This window comes from Hermetia illucens, chromosome 3 (assembly GCF_905115235.1).
Source record: "Hermetia illucens chromosome 3, iHerIll2.2.curated.20191125, whole genome shotgun sequence".
NCBI lineage: Eukaryota > Metazoa > Arthropoda > Insecta > Diptera > Stratiomyidae > Hermetia > Hermetia illucens.
Genome location: NC_051851.1, coordinates 77,183,334 through 77,204,213, shown reverse-complemented (window position 1 = coordinate 77,204,213; position 20,880 = coordinate 77,183,334). Strand labels below are relative to the sequence as shown.

At 40.3% G+C, this 20,880-nt stretch overlaps 1 protein-coding gene across 1 annotated transcript; it reads right to left on the bottom strand.

Moving 5' to 3' along the window:
* Positions 1 to 18,946: 18,946 nt before the first annotated feature.
* LOC119652568 lies at positions 18,947 to 19,924 on the bottom strand. Its single transcript, XM_038056781.1, has 2 exons — positions 19,300 to 19,924; positions 18,947 to 19,227 (listed from the first exon to the last, which is right to left on the bottom strand). Exons 1-2 carry the CDS (start codon positions 19,826 to 19,828, stop codon positions 18,974 to 18,976), a joined length of 783 nt encoding a protein of 260 aa, XP_037912709.1. The 5' UTR covers positions 19,829 to 19,924; the 3' UTR covers positions 18,947 to 18,973.
* Positions 19,925 to 20,880: the final 956 nt, after the last annotated feature.

The window sequence follows — 20,880 nt, the reverse complement described above, 5'->3', positions numbered from 1 at the left end:
ATCCTGACTCCGATATTATTTCATCTCTTTATTGATAGCGTTATTCATGTTGCCTTGGCTTGACTAAGTAGAGGGGCAAATGGGCAACGTTAATTTTTCTCACACACCTTTGCTATGCTCAAAAATTGCACTGAAAAAATAGTTATAGGAAAAATAGGAGCCCATTGTTCTCAATCTGGCCGGTTACCGCATTCTTCCTACCCATACGAATCGCCAGAGCATTAAGTGCGTTATCCCATGTGACAATGAAAAGCAGATCTAACAAATTTTTGCTATTCGTTTATTGCATCTTAAATTACATGTGTGCATTTTTTGGAGTGGCACTCATTTGAAAAAAGGCAAACAAACAATACTTACGACTCTGACAGACTGGTTCATTTAAAATCAAAGAATAAAATTTTAATCTATAGGTTATCGGAAGTACTAGCATTTTTTGAAATATTGAAAATTAAATTTTTCGCATGCTTTTGAAAATTATAACTCAAAATCGCATGATTTTTTTCTACTGTTTTTTATGCAAACAGAAAATCCTTCAATATTTTTTAAAAATTCTAGTTGCCACGATTGCCACACATCTACTGAATCTTCCATTAGAAATTTATTTAAATCCATTGAACCATTTTAGAGAAATGATGGTGCTAAGAAAATCAAGTTTCGAAAAAAACGCGTTTGATAGTTCGCGGGTAAATAACACCATAAAATTTTTGGTTACAATTAATTTGCTATTTGTGGTGCATAGGTACATAGAGTCTCTCTTCCACTTCATCTTGGAAATTTCGCAAGGCCGACTGTTTCTCATAACAACGGTGCAACAACCGGTATCTGGTCTCGGCCTTAGTAAGGAACTCCAGACACGGTTTTGTGCCAAGAGCCACCAATTCGATACTCCTAAAAGCTGTCTGGTTCCTGATCTACACCACCCCTCCATCTCAGGTAGAGTTTGCCTCGTCTTTTTCGACTGCTTCGCCCTGGCTGAAATTCTAGCCTTTTTTTCCGCTTCGCTCATGCGCCGCCCGAAACGGCTAATCCGGGCTTCGTCGGGTCCTCAGCTGAAATACCTTCCTGAGTTTTAGCGACCTACTTATATGACTCATGACCGATTAGTTCCATTTGAAGAACTTGGGATCCAGCATAGCAGGGAAGAAGGCCAACTTAATGATATGCCACTGTGGGATATACGCTTCGAGGCAACTCCAAAATGAACGAAAGAGGTGACCCTCTCTTTGCCTATATTCTCAACCCAAACCTATCGATATGTAATGGGGCAGTACACCAACCGCCCATTTCCTTAGCGTGAGGAACTGTGACGGTTGGGAGAGTTCTTGACATTATCCCCTACTGCCTTGTTAATATACTACCCATTTGGTCGCCAGCTGGGAGGACTGTGTGTCCGAATCTTGCTTGCAAATCGGTAATTAATAATAATAATAATCGTTGGCGCAACAATCCATATTGGATCAAGGTTTTGAAGTGTGTCAGTGCATTTCATTCAAGCCCGTAACGGTACTGTAGCACACTGTAGGAGGCAATGTGGTCAGTATTACGCTTGCCCGAGATTATTACCTTGATTTGACTCAGGTACTTATTCACAGCTGAGTCGACTGGTATCCGAAGTCAAATCACGATACAAATCCCACTGCCACCAGTGAGAATTGAATCTTCCGTACGACAGCTTTGTGCTCTAATGACTCAACTATGCGGACAAATCGACAAATTAGCTGGGATATAAATCTTCGGGTCCAGATTGCATAATATCTGTCAAATCTACTTGCTTCGAGTCAGTGTGTGGCACTAAACTGTGCCTAATTGGGCTCCAAGTCTACTTAGAAATCAATGACGTCAGATGTTTTTGTCACGCGGTGGAATTTGTACTTTTGTGCTTATTTCGCTCTAGATATCCTATGCCTCTGGATGTTGTTAATCTGGGTGCCGAGAGTCCATTTTTCATGCTAAAGTTCCCTCCTAAAATGAAGAAGCTTCCAGCTTGAAGATTCGTGCAAAGACTTCCTTTTTTGCACCAGATCGGGGCAAGAGTGGCTAGAAAGCACAAACTTGGAATGAAAGAAGATTAGTAGATTCATCTTTAAAAAAAAAATAAGATGGCCTCCTATTTGGAAGAATGCCCAAAGCGTTGGAGCGATCAATCTCAGTTGAGCTCCAGTTACAAGAGTCGCCTGGTTCCAGTACTCAGCGCCTTCCAAGGTTTTCTATAGCTGAGCTGCAAAAGATTACTATTCTCGATTATGTTGTCTACCTTACACCTTACGCATAGCATATTCGCATGTACCAGCATGCATTCTTGTACAATCGTTCTAACAATCTCTATGTAAAATCTAGATCTCTTCTTCAACTTTTGTGCCGTTTACAAGCGGGTCTTGATCAGTAGCGCCTGTGTGCTCGATCAAAGGCCTGATCTGATGCAGTGGCGAGGCTATCACTATTCAGCGTATCAAGCCATCGGTGTTTCGGCCGACCTTTTGGTGTTTTCCCATCGACTTCGATGTTCAGACCAATCTTGGCAAATTCCTTTTTGTCAGCGCGAACTAAACGACCTCCCCATCGAAGACACCTCTCGCAATTTTTCCTTGATCGGTGCAACCTCATATCAACCGCGGACATCATTATTTTAGATGTGATCATGGCATGTTATGCCGGTGGTCTAACGCAACTTCTTTATCACCGCGAGACGGCCTCCATTGTCTTTAATAGTCGGCCAACACTCAGAACCATAGAGGGAGATTTCAAAATACTTCCAGCAGCATCCTACCATAATCACAAATTTGACGAGAAGCTCACTATTACTGACGAAGTTATCGCAGGTTAGGCCATCATAGAATGTCTACAGCACTTTAAAGTGAATAGCTTGACATAAAAAATGCATAGCCATGATGAACTGAGATGGAACCTTCCGACTTGTTTTTCTTAAAGACTAACTTCGGTTTTGTGAAAGATCATTGGAAATCGTTAGACGTGGGGCCGAAAATATACACTCACGGTAGTCAAAAAACGTGTGATAGGTACTAATCCTTTAAAAATATAAATGCGAATATTATCAGGGTTTTACATTACTGCACTTTGTTGATACACAAAATATCCTTGGCCCCATGAAATAATTTCTCTATGAATTAAAAAATGCGTTTCCTATAACCTCTGATGCCGTTTTCATCTACCAGCGTGTTATGATTTCGCATTGATTAGCGATCATGAATTGATAAATTGAATTGATTACAATTCAACGGCATTGACATTGACCATTGGGCCTGACACACATCACGCATTTTCGACTGCGGAACCAGAAAAGAGTATCTGATTGAGTTATGAACATGCACACGCACAAAAGCGTTTTGTGGGAAAGATACAATTTGCTTGGTGAGTGAGCACTTCGACATAAGATTTGGTTGGTACTGTCATTATGGTTACATTTTGTATTCAATGCGATGTTAGCTCCATGCATTAATTTTTCTATTCAAATAGTGTCTGGTTGGGACTGCGTAAAGAAGAAGATAACCAACTCACCAATAGCTTTTGATAATTAAGCATGGGTGATTAATTATTAATAAGACCTAGGTAATATTAAGGCGCTATCTGTATACGCTATTGCTCGTGTACCACAAGAAGGAGGTGTCCGTTGAAGGTGGAATAAATATCATTTCCGGTAATTGCAAAATATTTATCAAATAGACTTGGATGCTACCCCCAACACGTATAAATGACCTTCCAGGATTTTCAATGCCAAAATTGTTAGCCAGGAAATAGTAAAGGGGGGAAATGGGAAGGACAAAGTCTCCAAGAGGGGAAATATTTGCAATCCCTGGCGCCTGTTGTTGAATAGTAATTGGTTATGAATAGTAAAGACCAGAAAACGTAAGCTAAAGTATAAAGTATAATGACCTTCTTGAACTAAGAAAAATATATTTGACGACTTCAGAGAAAAACTAATAAAATTTTGAGATAGGAGGGCGAGAGCTTCGATTGTCATCGAAATTTAAAATAGAAAGAGGTTCAGGAGAATCAACCTACACCTATAAGAAGTGGCGAAACATTTATATGTTGCCGAAAGTTGAAAATTCTCTATTCGAGCTCTTCGTGGACATTTACTTGCAGTTGGCAGTGAGAGTACCGGATCGGTTCGTAATAACTTCAGTCACTTTAATAAGGTATATAAAAACCTGGTGAAAGGAAAGATATGACCAGCACACAGGCTATAAATGAACTTAAACAAATAAATATAGTCATGACCATTATCCTCAATGACGCAAATACCGGTATCCGCTCTAGACCTCCCTGAGTAAGGAATGTCAAATGCCCCCATTTTTGCACCAATAAAAATTGTCTGGCGTAATGGCCTATGATATCGTCCTATGTACGGATTAGTTGACCAGTCCACCAGTCGTTGAGCCGGGTTTTACCCTGAAACAGACTATCGTGGTATCGCCCATAAATTTCGTCCTTATATAGACTAATCGGAATCGTCTATTTTTCTGTAGGGAACAAATATGCTAACAATATAGTGATCTCAGTATATATTGGCCTATCTATATGTTCTGACATTGAGGAAGGCAGAGAGGTGGCATCGTTCGATTAGCATGTGGTTGAAAGGGACCCCGTCTGCAGAGACCCACATTTGTTTGTGGACCTCTTTCCGTGCAAGCCGGGTATTTCCAATTACCAGTTCCTGCCACAATGGTAGTTAAATAATTCGCAATCCGTTGTCATTGGTTGTTGTATGTAAACTATGAGAGGCCAAAAGCGTCAGCGTACAGGTCTCCACCCTACTTGGCTGTTGAAATCTCCAAGTACTATTTTGGTATGATACCTTGGACAGGCTTTGGCAGTTGGTTTCACTGCTCGTAGAAGGTATCCTTTTTCCACTCTAAAGTCTCTTCTGTAAGGGTGAGGCTTATATTTCGAAATTTACTTGACAAACGCAAAAGGTTTAGCTTTTTGCCTCATTGTCAACGCCGATAACAACAGATTTTTTGAGTTACTAGGAAATCTACTCCTAGAACATGTTAGCCTTATAGTGGAACAGTTTATCGGCTAGCGCCTCGTCTCTACAGAAAGCGCACGTTCCATGAGAAAATGCCCAAATTGTTTGTTCGTTTTCGTTGTCAGGACTGCCGTCGTGAAAACCAATCAAGTACGAGGCTCCTTTCGTGGCTCCGAATATTTTTTTGTATAAGGTTGTCAGTTCTATACCCGATGGAGGACCAGTTGGTACAATTTGTCCCGTTTTCAGAGGGGGAATCTCGCTTTCATTCTTTCTATGTTTCGCCTTGGGACGCATACTACCCTTTGACTGGCATACTATGCACTATAGTATGCTATCTTAGGATGTAGTAAATTTTCGCGAAATAAAGAACTTTGACCTATTATAACTTTATTAATAATGTTGTATATTACCATCTTTTACCACAAAAATTTTGTATTTTTAGCAAGAATTTAAGATCTAACTTCGGTGAATTTCCAAAGTATGATATTATAAACTTTATTTGAGCAGATATCGGTATTGGGGATATTTTTAAGCTTATCATGACAGACAGTCAAACAAACTGTCAGACGGACAGATAAAATAGGCAGACCGACAGGCGAACCGCTTTTAATAAGGTTTCGTTTTCCAAAAATGGAGGTTCAAATCAGAAAACGCTGGCAATTTTTTTCAGACGAGTATGGCTATAAGTGGTCACAAGATTAACGGTAACACATTGGAAAAAAAAGTGAAAATGAGATTCAAATTTTTATATAGATGGCTTTCAATTTAGTGTCGGCGGTTATTTAAACAGAACTTGCGTTCGAGCTTTACATCCATTTATCTCTATCTCGGAAGGAAAGCAAGTTGGATAGAGTGTCATCATAAAAATTTTAGTCAGTGGTCACGTGATTAATGAGTGGAACTGAGGGAGTTGCTGGTAAGTTCAATAAAATTGAAGGAGTGGGGAACATAAAATAGAGAGTAGGGGCAACTTAAGCAAGCATAGTTGGCATTTTTAGCAAATTCCACTTGTCAGCGCAACTAAGGCTGAATTGCCCCAAGGATTAATATTAGGAAAACAACAGGACCTCGCGACCTTGCATCTAATCTCTTGAGAGCGAACAGCTGGCATTCAATACTTGGATTCACTAATTGGCGAAACGTCAGAAACATTCGTCAATAAAAAAACGTCAAAAACATTCGTAAATAGAAAAAGGAAGGCAGCCTAGAACACTGAAATTATAATTATTCCATATCCAATTTTTACGCTTTGTTGATGGCTGCGATTGCAGATATCATAAACATAGCCAGCATTGTCAGGAACTGAGGAGGTACTAACGCAGTACACTGTGCGGTTATTCATGGAGAAACACCATGACAAGCTCCGCTTTCTTTACGTTGCTTTTCTGGATTTAGGGTAGGCATTTTGCCGTGTGTTACATAAATTCATCTGGTATATTTTACGGCAACACATAGTGCCTGAGATTCGAAAAGTAAAGTTCAAGGTGTGGTAAACATATCAAAATCACTACATATCTTTCTCGGTGTTCATCAAGAAAACACTCCTTTCACCACTCTTCTTTGTTATTATCATATCACACCTATTAGGCGGGATATGCCGCCTCACAACAAAACGGATCTCAAACAAAACATTTTTGATTATCTATCCCCATAAAACAGTTACTCTTATTGTCATTGACAGTGACCTATTTAAAATTGAGCGATTTAAGTACCTCAGATCAGTGCTCTCAGCGAGGGATGTATTAGGCTATGGAATTTTTTTTTGCGCACTGGAGTAACCTGGATTAACTGGTATCCCGTAACTGACGTTCTTAGTAATTTACGCATAAACGAACGTCCCAAATCCAAAATATGCCGTTGTGTGTGTACCAACGAAAATGAACTGCGCCTTAAGGGAATGGAGACAAAAATGTTGCTTTCAATCAATGGTTTGATACGCTATAAGCACGTTCGAAATGAAAACATCGGCGTTCGATATGGGGTTGCACGCATTGTGGAGAAATTGAAAGAGAGGAAAACTCGCTAAGAAGGGTCACAAGATGGAAGTCAACGGAAAATGGTCGGAAGGCCGACCGAGATAATAATAGTTTGATACACTAAATGGTGGTTTTTGAGTTTCTCAACTCCAACCACATAAAGCTTATGTTCGAAAATGTGGCGAATTTGATCCCCTTGATCCCACTATTGAATGATCCAACGGTTAAAGAAAAAGAAGAAAAATTTAATAATGTTGTGAGAAAGGCAATGGTGGATGCAGGACTTTTTTTAAGGATTATGAAAGGGATTTTGCCAATCCAGGTCGTCTTTGTGTTGTTGCGCAGTTTGGCGAATATTGCGATCATTTTGGTTTTGACGAAGTTAATTTGCCGGATTGAACTGGCGTGAGTGCTGAACTTTTATGAAATGGTTGGTCAGGACGTTTATTTTTTCAGGAGGGCCTCTGTTCTGTCTTTAGGGTTTGCAGTTTTGTTTAGTCTCGGAGATACTTGCTGCACAGAATCTATGTATGTGTTTGAGTTAATGTCGATAATGAACAGGTGAATTTGACGGCGAGGGCCAGTATATAGGGTCGAGACTCTTTCACGGGTCGAGATAGTGAATTTCGTTCTTTAGGGAGGAGTACTGCGCAGATATTTCTAAATAATAGTAGGTTTTCTTGCAGTGGATGTTTTGCGGTATATCGTTCGCAAAAGAAATGAGGTTACGAAAGTTGAGAGAACGTGTTGGCATGAATTCGTCGCATACCTCTTGAATTGCTTTACACCGTATGGTCGATTGTCTCGTTAGAAATTTTCTGAGTTTATGGAAAATGGTGGTGGGGTAGTCCACTTTTAAGCGATTGGTTTATGAACCGCCAGTTGTTAAAATGCGGAACTGTAAGAGGGGTCGGAAGAATAGCTAAATCGGGGTGCTGGATATCAAGTATGAAGGCGTCGCGATCATTGGTGCCTATTCGCTCAAATCTCACTGGTGGCAGTGGGATTTGTATCGTGACTTGACGTCGGATACCTGTCGACTCAGCTGTGAATGAGTACCTGAGTCAAATCAGGGTAATAATCTCGGGCGAGTGCAATGCTGACCACATTGCCTCCTACAGTGTACTGTGGTGTACCGTTACGGTCTTGAATGATGTGCTCTAACACACTTCAAGGCCCTGATCCAATATGGATGTTGCGCCAACGATTATTATTATATGTTAGTATGGCTAGGGTAAGACTCTATTTGGCCATGAGAGAATTCGGTATCCCGATGATATTGACAGGATTGACAAGGCTAACCCTGACCAATGTGCGAGGTCAGATAAAAGCAGCAGGATCACCCTCGAGACGATCCAACATCAACAACAGTCCAAAACTATGGTATGCCCTATAATACGTCCTCTTTAATCTGGCCGTAAAAAAATGATCAGCAATACAGATGTTAATGCGAGGGGTGCCATCCTCTTCAAGTCCAACCGACTACTGGCTTATGTTGACGATTTCGATACTATGGGAAGAACAACCCGAGATATATAGTCTACTTTTTATCGAGATCAAGCAGGCGGCGCTAGATCTTTGACTCCACATCAATGAGGGCAAGACGAAGTACATGGTGGCTACGTAAGTGCTAAAAACCAAACAACCGACAACAACGAATCGTACTGGTTAAACGAGATCAGTACAGGTCGGAGACTACAATTTTGAGACCGTCGATAATTTCTCCTCTCTAGGATCAAAGATAACCGATAATAGCTATGACGATGGAATTCGCGCAGGGTTGTTGGCTGCCAACAGAACCTATTTCAGCTTACAAAAACTGTTTCGCTCGAAACGTCTCATCATAGAGTCTCTTACTGTTCAAGACAATGATCTTGCCAGTCGTCATGTATTCTCCGAAGCATTTAGATTCTAAGCGAAAGGAAGAAGAAGAAGAAGACAGAAGAATCCTCAGAAGAATTTTTGGCCTCCTACATGATCAAATTTATGAGCGATACCGTGGCCTTCAGGTTGTAGATCAAATTTGGCTCAACAGGCTACGGTGGGCAAGTCGTCTAATCCGTAGGGGTGAGGATGATTCGGCGCGCCTATAAGTGGGATATTTATGGTAGAAAAAGAAAAAGAACAAGGAACAGAAAAAGAAAAAGAAGAAGAAAAAGAAAAAGAGGAGCCATGGCGTAGGTCAGGATGTCAGATAGCTTTTAGGGATATCAAATTCGTGAACCTCGGCGCGAAATTGGGATGTCTGTACTTCCGAACGCAAGCCTAAGTACGGACCCTTTCCTCCTAAACTCTAAGAATCAGGACACATCAAAATTTACTTTCTTTACAAATTAAATTGCTAGACCTAAAGATTCTGATGTTATTACTTTTATGTATTGAGGAATTCATCATAAATTATTGTATTGAATGAAATTTAGGGTTTTGTGAGAAGTTACAAAGGTGATAGAGATTGTAGGTAGAATTGTGAAAATGGGTAAAAATGATTATTTTTTAAATATTATTTTGAAATGAGTGAATGTCGGAATGGTCATCATAATCATCAGAATCAGAATCATAAGGAGGAAGTGGTGAAGAGAGTTAGGTAAGCAGAACGGAAATGCCACGGGCACTACAGGTGGGAGATTAGGGGTTTTCTGGTTCCTCTCACACCATGAAAAATCAAGCAATGAATGAATTGTAGGATTCTACGAACAAAAGGAGTGAAAAATACAAGGAGATGGTTATAAGGCAATATTTTAGCTTTTGAATTTCATCAAATTGCCATCATGGGGAATTGATAATGTTTAATTTTCGGTTAAGATCTGCAGCTGTTTTGTAATTCTGAATTTGTAAATTTATATTATACTTTATAGAAAAATGACGGCGACGAAACAATAAACTACCAAGAATTATGAAAATAAATAATAAAAGTTCTTATCAACTTTTTATTATATTTTTATTACTGCCCGTGTGTTTGGAAGTGTTTGATTTAGCACTTTTTTCATAGCTCAATCATTAATAGACACGATATTCTGATTGTATGATGACGATGAGAAACTTTAATCGGTTTCCAGGTAACGTTTCACCTGTGATGGGCACGTTTTCTGCTTGACTGTGAAGGTAATTTTGCAATTTGCAATTTTATTCCAAATTATGAATGAAATCAAAATTGCACAAAGGAATGCTAAGTCACACGTTGTTTTGATATTTTCGAATACTTTATGGAGACAATAGGTTTAATACAATTGTTATGTTACTGAAAATTGGATTGAGCAAACCAATTCCTTAATCTTTTATGCCGGCTTTACACACTTGTCACTTGTCGCTTGTCGTTGTAACCGCGCGATCTTGCTGCGACAAATGACTTACATACTTGGTTGCTCGCCTGCGGCTAGTCTTAAGCCCGCTCAACACGGTTGCGGCTTGTCACAACCGAACGGGAACCAAAGGCAGAGCTTCTTTAAAGAATTAACCGTATGGAAGTATAGAAGGTATCTCAGACTAATGGAAGATGGCGCAGCAAACCTATTGTTAAAAATGAAGTTGATCCCCGAGGAGCTCAAATTTTTTTGGGTGAAATTCACCCAGTGTGGCTAGGTAGGGTCAACGTTAGTTGAGCTTAATGAAATCAATGAAGGAATGATGCTTCAAAATTCCTCTAAAGGAAGCTTGGTGGAAGCAAACGCGCGCAATATTCTCAGCAATAGATCCATGTGTGCTCTTCTGGGAAGTGAGGTGAAAGGTTCCCTCCGGCTATACATGCTTATTCTTTTGTTTCTGTTTTCGAGCATGCGCTTTTTGGAAAATTTTTGATTGATCTAAGCTGCTTACTCAAGGGCAGTGAAACGAATAAAAGTTTTAAGTATAACAGTGCAGTATTATAAAAATAGATTTCATTGGCTAAGTGGAAATATTATATTTTACAAGTATATTATAGGAATACCATAAATTTCATTATTAGGGTAAATAAGCAAGGTATTGTTTTTTAACCCCGCGTAGTAAAAATGTGTTTGATGCCTTCGTTTCTTGCTGGGAAACTCCAAACTCCCACAAATATGTGAGGTAAACTGCAATTCCACGTCGGCGAAGTTCGTTCTGTCGACAAGGTTCATTCACAAACTGCGATCCTTCATCTGGCGCACCCACGCACACGTCGTTTAATTTTTGTTAAAAAAGCCGACACCTTTTCGCATCGGCGGCAAGTACTAGCGAACACTTGTGTACTAAGCTAAACAAACACCCTATCCACACGTTTGCTTTACGACGGTTTGTTGGCTTGGCAAGTGTGCGGATGTGCCAAATCGTCTACAAGCGCTAGCAACCAAGCCAAACACTCTATCCACACGTCTGCGATTGCGGCTGTTTCTTACCGCTTGACAAACAAATGGACGGGCAATTAGAGTGCAGTAAATTCATGTCAAATATAAAATTTTGACTTCCTATAACTTTGTTAATAATAGTCTTACTTCTACGATGGACTTAAGGGGGTTTCGGGTAAATTTCCAAAAAATGCCGTTATTAACATTATTTGTGTAGATACGCGGTTGTTTTTTTGAGACTTTTTTCGGTTGGATAGCTTTGATATGTAAACATTCTCGCCTTTAGCAGTAAAAACACGTTTAACACAGTTACTTCAACAATTGCTCAGCAACCTACAAAGCTGTGAACTGAGCTGTTGGCAGTTAAAGAGGAGCTTACTTGAGGCATTTTCCTAGAGGCAAATATCAGCGCTGTCGGTCCGGATTATTTTCACAGACAAGGTCTCAAAGTCGTCGTATATGTGGTAATACTCCCTGTTGAAGTTACAAAAGAATTGGCCCGTGTCACTGAACTGAACAGTTGTCAGTTGCCTTAAAACGATTAGTTATGGAAATGCTAAACATCTTGAAAAAAAGAATTTATAACTATCAAATAGTCCTTTGGCTCTTGTATATGGTATTTGAATGGAATAACGATTAGAGACCGCGCGAAGGTTATTGTGCACTCAATAGTCCGACCTCTACGGTGACTAGCACCCAGTTTGACACATCCAAGATTTGTTCTATGGAGAAAATTTCTTTTCAACAATAGAGAGGTAAGAGCACTTAATCAGAACTCAGTAGCTGACGACAACATACCGAAAGCTACACATAAGAACCTACCAGCAACAAGCCATGTCTTTATCCGTAACAACGGCCCAAAGGATATAATATAACATTCGCACCACGGCCCATATCGGGTGATTGAATTGTGCCTGGGGTGGCTCGTTCTACCTTGCTATTCGCAGCATCGGTCTGGGAGGGAGCGCTAGCGTGTGACAGCAATGATTTATTGCTTAGTGGCGTTATGGGTGTGCAGCGCCTTCAGGATGATCTCAGGCAAAGGAGCGTGTTCCAATGGAAATTCTGGCAAGCGATAAAAGGTGAATTCTGGGTGAGAAAAGGAGAATGAATCTACCTGAAAAGGATTCAGAATACGGAAAGGCGACAAGGCAGGAATCGCTTTAAAAGTGTCAGCAACGGTGGGATGATTTGCAGAAGGGTTACTGGTGCCATACTCTGATTGGCCGTATTCAGTAATGGACTCAGCGACGCCACGGTCAGCTTAACTACTATCTGAATCAATTTCTATTAGGTCATGGGGGTTTTAGTATCTGCACCAATTCAGGTTGAATGATTCTTGATTTTGCCCTGAGGACCCGGAGCACGTCATATTGTATGAGAGTTCCGCGCCATCTACCCGTCCGCATTCGCAACATTTGAAATAAATTTCGAATGCTGCAGATCCTGCCGCGCCACATCACTCCGCCCCCAGACGAAACCTAGGGGGTTTCGGCGACGGATCCCGGAACTTCGTTCGCCGTTAATCCACAAAGCGGACACGACGCTGCTTCGGAGCGCACACAGGTTTCAGCCTGGACAAAGAGACCGCCTTTTTGTGACCACCGATCTCGAGCTGGAAGAAATGTTCTCCCCTCTCGAGAACGCGGTACGGGCCCTCATATGGAGCATTCCGCGCCATCTACCCGTCCTCATCCGCAACATTCGAAATAAATTTCGAATGCTGCAGATCCTGCCGCGCCACACTATACTGCGCACGATATTACTCAGAGAAGAGAAGCTTGGAAGACTCTCTTAAGATCAGCATAAGCCCTCACACACGAAAGTAAACTCCGCAATCGAGGATACAGGCGGAACTTGAAGAAGAGGAGCGCATATGGAGGGCACGAAGGGCAGGAGCCTTATTTGTTTAAAGCCGAGTCCTCTCTGCGAAGTAATGCTTTGCGGCGGTCTGGCGAGATAGAAAGAAGGAGAAAGTAGGGGCAGTTTACAGTCTACACTGCTAAAACCTGGCATGGTGGTGTTTTTCTAATACTTCCACAAATAATAATAACATTAAACATTTGAGTGCACATTTGTCCCATTAATATCTAACACGTAATATTTTCATATATTATGTGTCCACTTTCGCGTAATACTGACATTCAAAGTCTTGAAATTGCACATAATTAATAATAGTGCCATTTCTACCAAACTTGGTAAAATGATGCACTATCTTATAGCCAATTTCATTATTCTAAGATGAACTGAAGGAGAGTTTTACAGTCAATTACTAAAAATTATAGTAATATACTATTATTAACTTGATTTAAAAAGATATCGGCATGGGGGTATTTTGGAGCCTAGGCACTATATAGTAGCACTACCTTTTTTTCAAATTTTTCGGTTGGGGAATTTCTGAGAATGGGTCCGTTAAAGAGATGTTCACTTTCGACCCCCGAAAAAATATAAAAACTAACTAGTTTCGGAAAGTATCTACCAAGACCTTTCATTGGATATCCCACATGATTATATTTGGCGAAAAAAAAAAAATGTTTACACAAAACCTTAAAAAAGATAGGGAAACAGGCATTGAATCGATTTTAATAATCTACAGGAAGCTAGTCAATTTTGACAAGTTTTGTATTTTACAATATCTCGCCAGAAATGGAGCTTTATTAATTTTTAAAACAATATTTTCCTTAATCGCGGCTGTAACCAAATTAACTATCCAATGTTAAATTGTCTGGTTTAAATAATTAATTTATTATACGGTTTTATAGGAAGTTATTTTTCACAATAAGATAGTAAACGTCAAATTGATATGAAATTTACAGATGGACAATCCCTTTCTTTCAAAAGTGAATTGCATGAGGTTATAGTGTTGTGACGTAACCGGCAATTGTGGCGCGGGTAGATACTAACAACACAGCTATATGACATCTGAAATGCGCGCACAGTCGTCAACAACAGTATGGAGTCGTCAAAATGTTCGCTTTTTCTAACTTCTGCGAAAATCTCAGCAATAACTTCTGAACATTTCGGGAATAAGGGAAGTGAGATGCTAGAGAGAGAGAGAGTATTCCTCTCCTTCCTGTGGCACTGTGCTTTTTTTATACTCTGGAAAGCGTGGTTGTTGACGGTTAGCGCAAGGAGCAAGGTTTCGACTATCCGACGAACACGAGGAGGAGTGGTTTTCTGAATGTGCATAACAATAGAGAGGCATCGGCCTCGAAAGGAGCATTGATCATCCGATGGTGGATTATCGTCGCTTGGGTATTGCGAGTTCTAATGCTCATAGGAGAACAACCTTTCCCCCAATTCAATATTTCGCGATCGGGCTGTCGTCCAGTAGTGGGGTTACTTTTTTGCTGCGTATATGACACAAACTCTGAACAATTTGCCTGTCAATATCGATAAGCACTAGGTCACCTTCCAAAGTGCCTTTAACCCTATTGCCGATGAAGTTGTGAGAAAAGTACGTTACATGACCTGGCTGACGCAAACTGCCGCAAACAGCAATGATCCCCATAGTATGCCTCATCACTGCAGAGCTGACAGGTGGTTTTAAGGCTTCCGATGGTTATGTGTCTGAGGTTAACGGTTGGTTTCTCATTCCCGATTCCAAACCAATTAAACAACGAGTAGACTTCACCTCCTCTGCATCAGCAGCTTCTATAACAAGCGGATACGAACTGCTTTCCAAATAGAATCAAAATTATATTTGCCATCTATGCGACTCTTAGTCTAGCAAGTCATTGCATCCTTCTTATTTACATTAATTGACATTGAATATTGAGTGTATTAAACAGTTTGTCATGTCGTTCAATGGATTAACAACTCTAGATCCGTTTTCGCTCTTTCGTGGAAAGATAGCTTTTTTAGCACTAACATCAGTTGAGACTATTCTGCCGCAATGTTCTTTTGGCTTCAAAGTTTCAGCATTTCATGTCTAGCAAATAAAACATTTGATCGCCGTACGCCCAGATACTCGTGGACGCGTTCATAAGAAGGCAGTAGTGGCAGTACATGGGTCACAGATAGCGTCAACGATTATTAATTCTTTAATGGAATCCACTATCCCAGGATTATTGAGTGGATTGCCATGAGTTACGTGACTAAGGAGTATAATTTTCTCGGAAAATCACGGAGAAGTGGAAACATTTTGGTGGGAACTAGAAGGGTCACCATTTTTTCGCCAAATATCATAATATTCTTGGCTAGGCTCCCGAAGTTGGGTGCGTTTTTGGTGAAGTAGTAGTAGTAGTAGTCTGGCAGTAGAGCTAATTCGCCTTACTTGTTGGCAGGTGTGAACCTGTTTCTGCTGATATTTAAGTATAACCATAATACAAGATAACATTCGAGTGATTAGAAGCTAAGTTGTGGTATGCCTGATATTTATGTCTGCAAATCGTATAATAACGTAATCTTGGCATGGCAGTTTTCGGTATGAGTTCTTCAGCTATCAAGATCTAATTAAATGCTGTTACCAGATCTATTGTTCAATAACATTTTTCTCGTACAACGTTTGGTCGAAATCGCGGATGTTTATGATATATGGTAGCGCGCAACCACACATACGTACCATCGTTGGGGTTCACTGAAATGCCCCCAACTTGAGCCAGGACTTCCCCAGATGGTTGCACTCCTCTTCTACTGTTCTGCGCCAAGTACCACGGTATGCGCGCTGACCAACTTCTTTGTTGAAAATAGTGTAAGGACAGCGTACTCAGATGATATGTCGAAGGCAAGTATTAACGAATACTTGGAGCTTTTGAGTAACAATACTGGTCACTTTCCATATGCTACTCCCATACAGCAACACAGAAAGAACATCTAGCGCTGTTCATGTCCCGAGCGACATTATGTTTGGATACATAAATTATGTTGAGATATGTAAACTAATTAATGCTTTCGATACTCTGGCCATTAACGCATATAGGAATAATGTCATGACCAGTCAGATTGCGAACCTTGGTTTTATTGGACTTTATCCTAAGTCTGAATCTATCTATCTCCATTTCTAATTGTGGAGCCATTTGGTGAAAATGAAGGGGGAGTGCTGTAATTAGGGTAATGGGGGTATTTGCGGAAAGATGTGATGGTGCATTGAAGCCTTAAACGAGCTTCGGACAAGGCATCATGACGAATGTTACTGATAACAAGAAGAAATAATATCGGCAACAAAGTACAATCCTGATGTACCCCGTTTTGGACTTCAAATTTTTCTGAAACTATGACTCGTAGCAGAACGTGATAAAAGCGCCATCATATGTTGCCTATCAGTGATAACTATTAGCTTCTTAGGAATGCCGTGTCTGCGTAGAGCATGTCAAATACACTCCTTGCTGAATATGCCGAAAGCCTTCTTGAAATCGAAGAAGAGCAAGGGAAGCACTGCTCCAAAATGATCCGTAGGGTATTAATATAATCAATGTAGGAGGAGATCAATGGAGTTCCGAAATCCGCCTGTTCTACTTCGATCAAACTTTCAAGACGCTTTGCCTGTTTGAGTGCATTGGTAGGCGAAATGATTTCTCTTCTCCTTGGACGAATAGTCAGTATTCGCATATTACGGTCACTAGTCATTTCATCTACAAGAGGCGAAACTTCACTGGATTTGATGCAGGTAAGAACCCTGTATTCGTTCGACCTATTCAACTGCTCTTCAACGTCCATGAGGAATTGTAGTTTACATCCCTCCCGGGACTATTGCCAGGTTTGTGCAAGTTCTTTCGTGATGAGATATTAACTTCTGAAGCCCTTGCGTTCTGCGGGAATCAGCGCAATAACCAATTCACTTTTGTTAGAGCGCAATGCCACGTTTAGGAAGTATCTCTTGAATTGCGTGTAATTGCTCATAGAAAGCATCCTTCTCTATTATATCGGAAATTTCCGTTGGTGCACAGCACTGAACAATTGTGATCCAGCAAATAAATAACCTGATACCGGATTTGTGTCTGGTATCACTCAACTTTCCGGAGTTCAAAAGTGTAAGAGGGGCAAAAGAGAGGGGAGTGCTATCCAGAGTCCTACCATCTACTTCGCTTAGGCCAAGAATTTCCAGCTCAACGTATGTCGTTGCAATCCTGGCTTGAGTTGAAAGCGAGAATTCTAGGGACCTGTGATACGGTTGTCGAGGGAGGGAGCGCAGAAACCAATCATAGTCCGTTTCGATAGCCAAAGGTTGTAGTTGTGAGTTCAGTTCCTATATGAGGCGTCGTTGACATTTCGGCAGCAGTAAAGTTTAGAAATTTGCAGGTTTCAAGCGCAGGAAAGACTTTGAGTGTATTCTTAAACCTCGACTCACTGGGTATACACACAGGGAATATCATATCCGGAGCCAATCGGCTTGATTTTAAAGCAACTGGTTGTCCTAGCGTTATGACTACAAGATGTTTAGGTCGGTGGCAAGTAATCCTTCCGAATTCTTCCTACTCCGTATGGGCGAGTTATTTCCAGAAGCTCCAGTAGAATATCATGATGTAGGGTTTCTGCAGTAATTCTTGTCCTGGTAGTTAACATTGTAGACTCTGTCGCAGATAAACAGGCGTCTTGACAATTGTTAAACTGGCTGATTCAAGTGGGAAGAGGATGCTGTTATTTCTGTTGTTACCTCCGCAATGTGTGATGTCGCGGCGTGGAACTTATTAGTTAAGTCGGTGACAATTTGTAGTCGATCTAGTGTCGCCATAATTGGCTGAAGAATAGATGATTGGCGTCTTACCCATAGATTCTGCTCTAACGGCTCTGCAACTGAGATGCCATCGCGGTTCTGTAAGAAACTGGGACACCCATGGAAGTGGTTTCCATGCATTGACTCGCTGTATTATTTGTCCCCGTAAGTAGTTGTATGAATCATCAGGCGTCAAAATTGTAATGATATCGCGCTGTTCTTGCAATTGTGTCTTGTCCTATTTCTTTGCTTATTAGTCTTGATGACGATCTACTGATTTTTTGCCGCTATTTTTCACTAGATATGCTTTTTCACATGGCTTTATTGTTTCAGGGTTGGCTTTAAAATATGTTCAGAGTATCTTTTCCTTCTGGAGTCATTCTTTATGGAAGGAGTCCCAGAATTCATCACTCATAATAGCGTCCTCATCAGGGAAATTCGAGCCGAGTTTTGATTTAATCTAATCTGGACCCTGTAGTTCTGCAGTGAACCATTATGGTCTTGAACGAAATGTCTTAGAGCAAGGCACAGATCCAATAGAATTATACCCAACAAGATTTGTCTAATCTGTGGAATTTTTTATCATCCATTAGTTGTACTTGTTGAAATCGACTATTGAACCCAAAGGGTTCTCCAAAAATTGCAGTTATATATATATCAGGATTTGCATATCGTATGCAATGAAAGCAAATACTATACGGATAAAACAGGAGATGTAATAAGCCGACTGCGTATAAGGAACGTACAAATCGAGAGTAGCTAAAGATATCGTAATATTAAACCAGCCATGAAGTCGGAGAAGGTGGGACAAGGTAGATACATTATAATTATTCTATGTAATGAAATCGTCGAAGCTTCTATTGAACTGACTAAATCCAATGCAGCCATGATTAGAAATGATCAACATCACGCCGGAGGATAAAAGTGGGTCAATTAAACTTTTACTAGATAAAAACCGCAAGAGACCACTGTTTTTACATATTTATTTTCAGGAGTTTTCTATAAAAGTTGTGTAAATTTATATGCTTCCGATCAGTATTCGGTGCATCTAATGATATCCTGGATGAGTGTAGTGCACCACATGTTCCTCGTTGTTCAATGAATTGCTTCGGGCGGCGTACAAGAGCGCGGCTAGTAGAGCTCCATTGTTTATAATAGCAGTCATTATTGCAGCCATTTTAATAGCGGGCAGCATAAATGGCAGGATTGTCCCTAGCGCGACTGCAGGCATCATTATAACCGGAATGGCCAGTTGCAGCATATTTTTGTAGGGTTTGTGCTTTCTTTCGGACGGGACTCCAGCTGGAAGTATAAGAATAAGTAGATAATATCATATAAGTGTATCTATTATAGATACACTTTATACTGGCTTACCTTGTCTCAGTGATAGCTTAATTCTATTCTCATTGCTTGGAACCACCCGCACCATCACCCCCGGAATGAAGTGCAGTTTTATTTCCCGATCTCTGAAGAATCGTTGAAAACACTCTACTAACATATCCGATAGCTGTTTATCATCAATTCTGGTATATTTCTTATCCAACAGAGATGGATAATTCTTATCTTCGTGCAGTATCTGATTCAGGAAATCTTTTGTAACATTTCCACTGTTCGGGTATATGCTATGGCCAGTCATGCGCTGCAGCAAAAACAGTTTTAAGCACCTAAGCAGACTTAGCTTTCGCGTACATTGAAAAATTTGAAGAGGTGTCGAAGCTCTTATGTACGTCACTGTATCTTTACTTCCGGATTTTGCCTCGGCTTGAAGTGAGCCTCCACTAACGGAAAAGTTACCGAAATGCGTTGGTGGGTTCCATTGAAACTGGTTTGAACACGCGACAACCGTGCACGTAATGGAGAGACTTAGCAACAAGGCGGGAAATTTCGTTAAAAAGCTCTCCATCGTCAATGAAATAAACTATGCAACACAAAAGTAACTTTGCTATTTATTTTTGTTCTACTAGTATCTGAAATCTTTCTGATAAGGCGTTGATATGCTGAGAAGTAATATTGCACTTGCTGCCTGGACCAATGTTCTAAGTGAACTGAAAACGCTTCGAGATATGATTCCAACTTCGCGCATTCAATCGTTCCTCAGCTGGAAAAGTGGAAAATAGAGTAAGTAGTATCTGAAGATTGCAGAAAATCGTTATTTAGTGATTTGCCGGAGTTTCTTGGATGAATGGAGGTCGATATGTGTAATATTCTCGCAGAGAAGGATGACCTGATTCCTGCAGATCTAGTAGCACAATTGCACTTGTTTTGAGGTTTATCGTGGATACTGTTATCTGATCACAGTACTGGACGCAATTAGACTGTATGGTTTACTTCTGAGTATGCAGCCGTCTTTTCATATTGGTAATATGAAATAAACCCAGATCTTTGTATATTATTGGTGTTTTATCGGTAAATTAACTGCTATTCGTCTGGGTAATTATGGATAGATTCTATGATTCTGTTGTTCGATGAAACATTGAAAGGCGGTAATTCCTAGGTTTCATTTCTTGTTGGCAGTTTTGTGAATTAAGTTAAAAAATGAGGCAACAAGTGTAACGTTTTCTATTGCGATATACTATTAGTAATAACTTTGCAGGGAGAAGAAACTCCTAAATGAGCTCTTGGGTGAAGTATAATTTTTGAAGAGGTGAGCTATTCTGAGAAAAACTAGTTAAAAACAACCGTTCCGGTCTTTTAAGAGCCGAAGAGTAGCATGTCGATAATATTTTCCAATATTAATATTCCGTGCGCTTTCGTGGCTATATCAGGTAAGTATAGTAGGTGAGACTTTCCTGGAGCAGACTTTGTTAACACCACCGTGTAAATTTTGTCAATATGTGAAGACTAAAATATCAAACGCTACCTGAAAGACTATTTAAATTATTTATTGTTGTGCCGTTGATGATGATGATATATCATCAAGGGCACAACAACCGGTATCCGGTCGAGGCCTGCCTT

Excerpts from the sequence above, each read along its gene's own strand:
- LOC119652568 (XM_038056781.1), bottom strand. The coding sequence starts at position 19,828 with ATGGAGAGCTTTTTAACGAAATTTCCCGCCTTGTTGCTAAGTCTCTCC. Across the intron at positions 19,228-19,299 it reads TAAGCTATCACTGAGACAAG|CTGGAGTCCCGTCCGAAAGA; the intron begins GTAAGCCAGTAT and ends TTATACTTCCAG.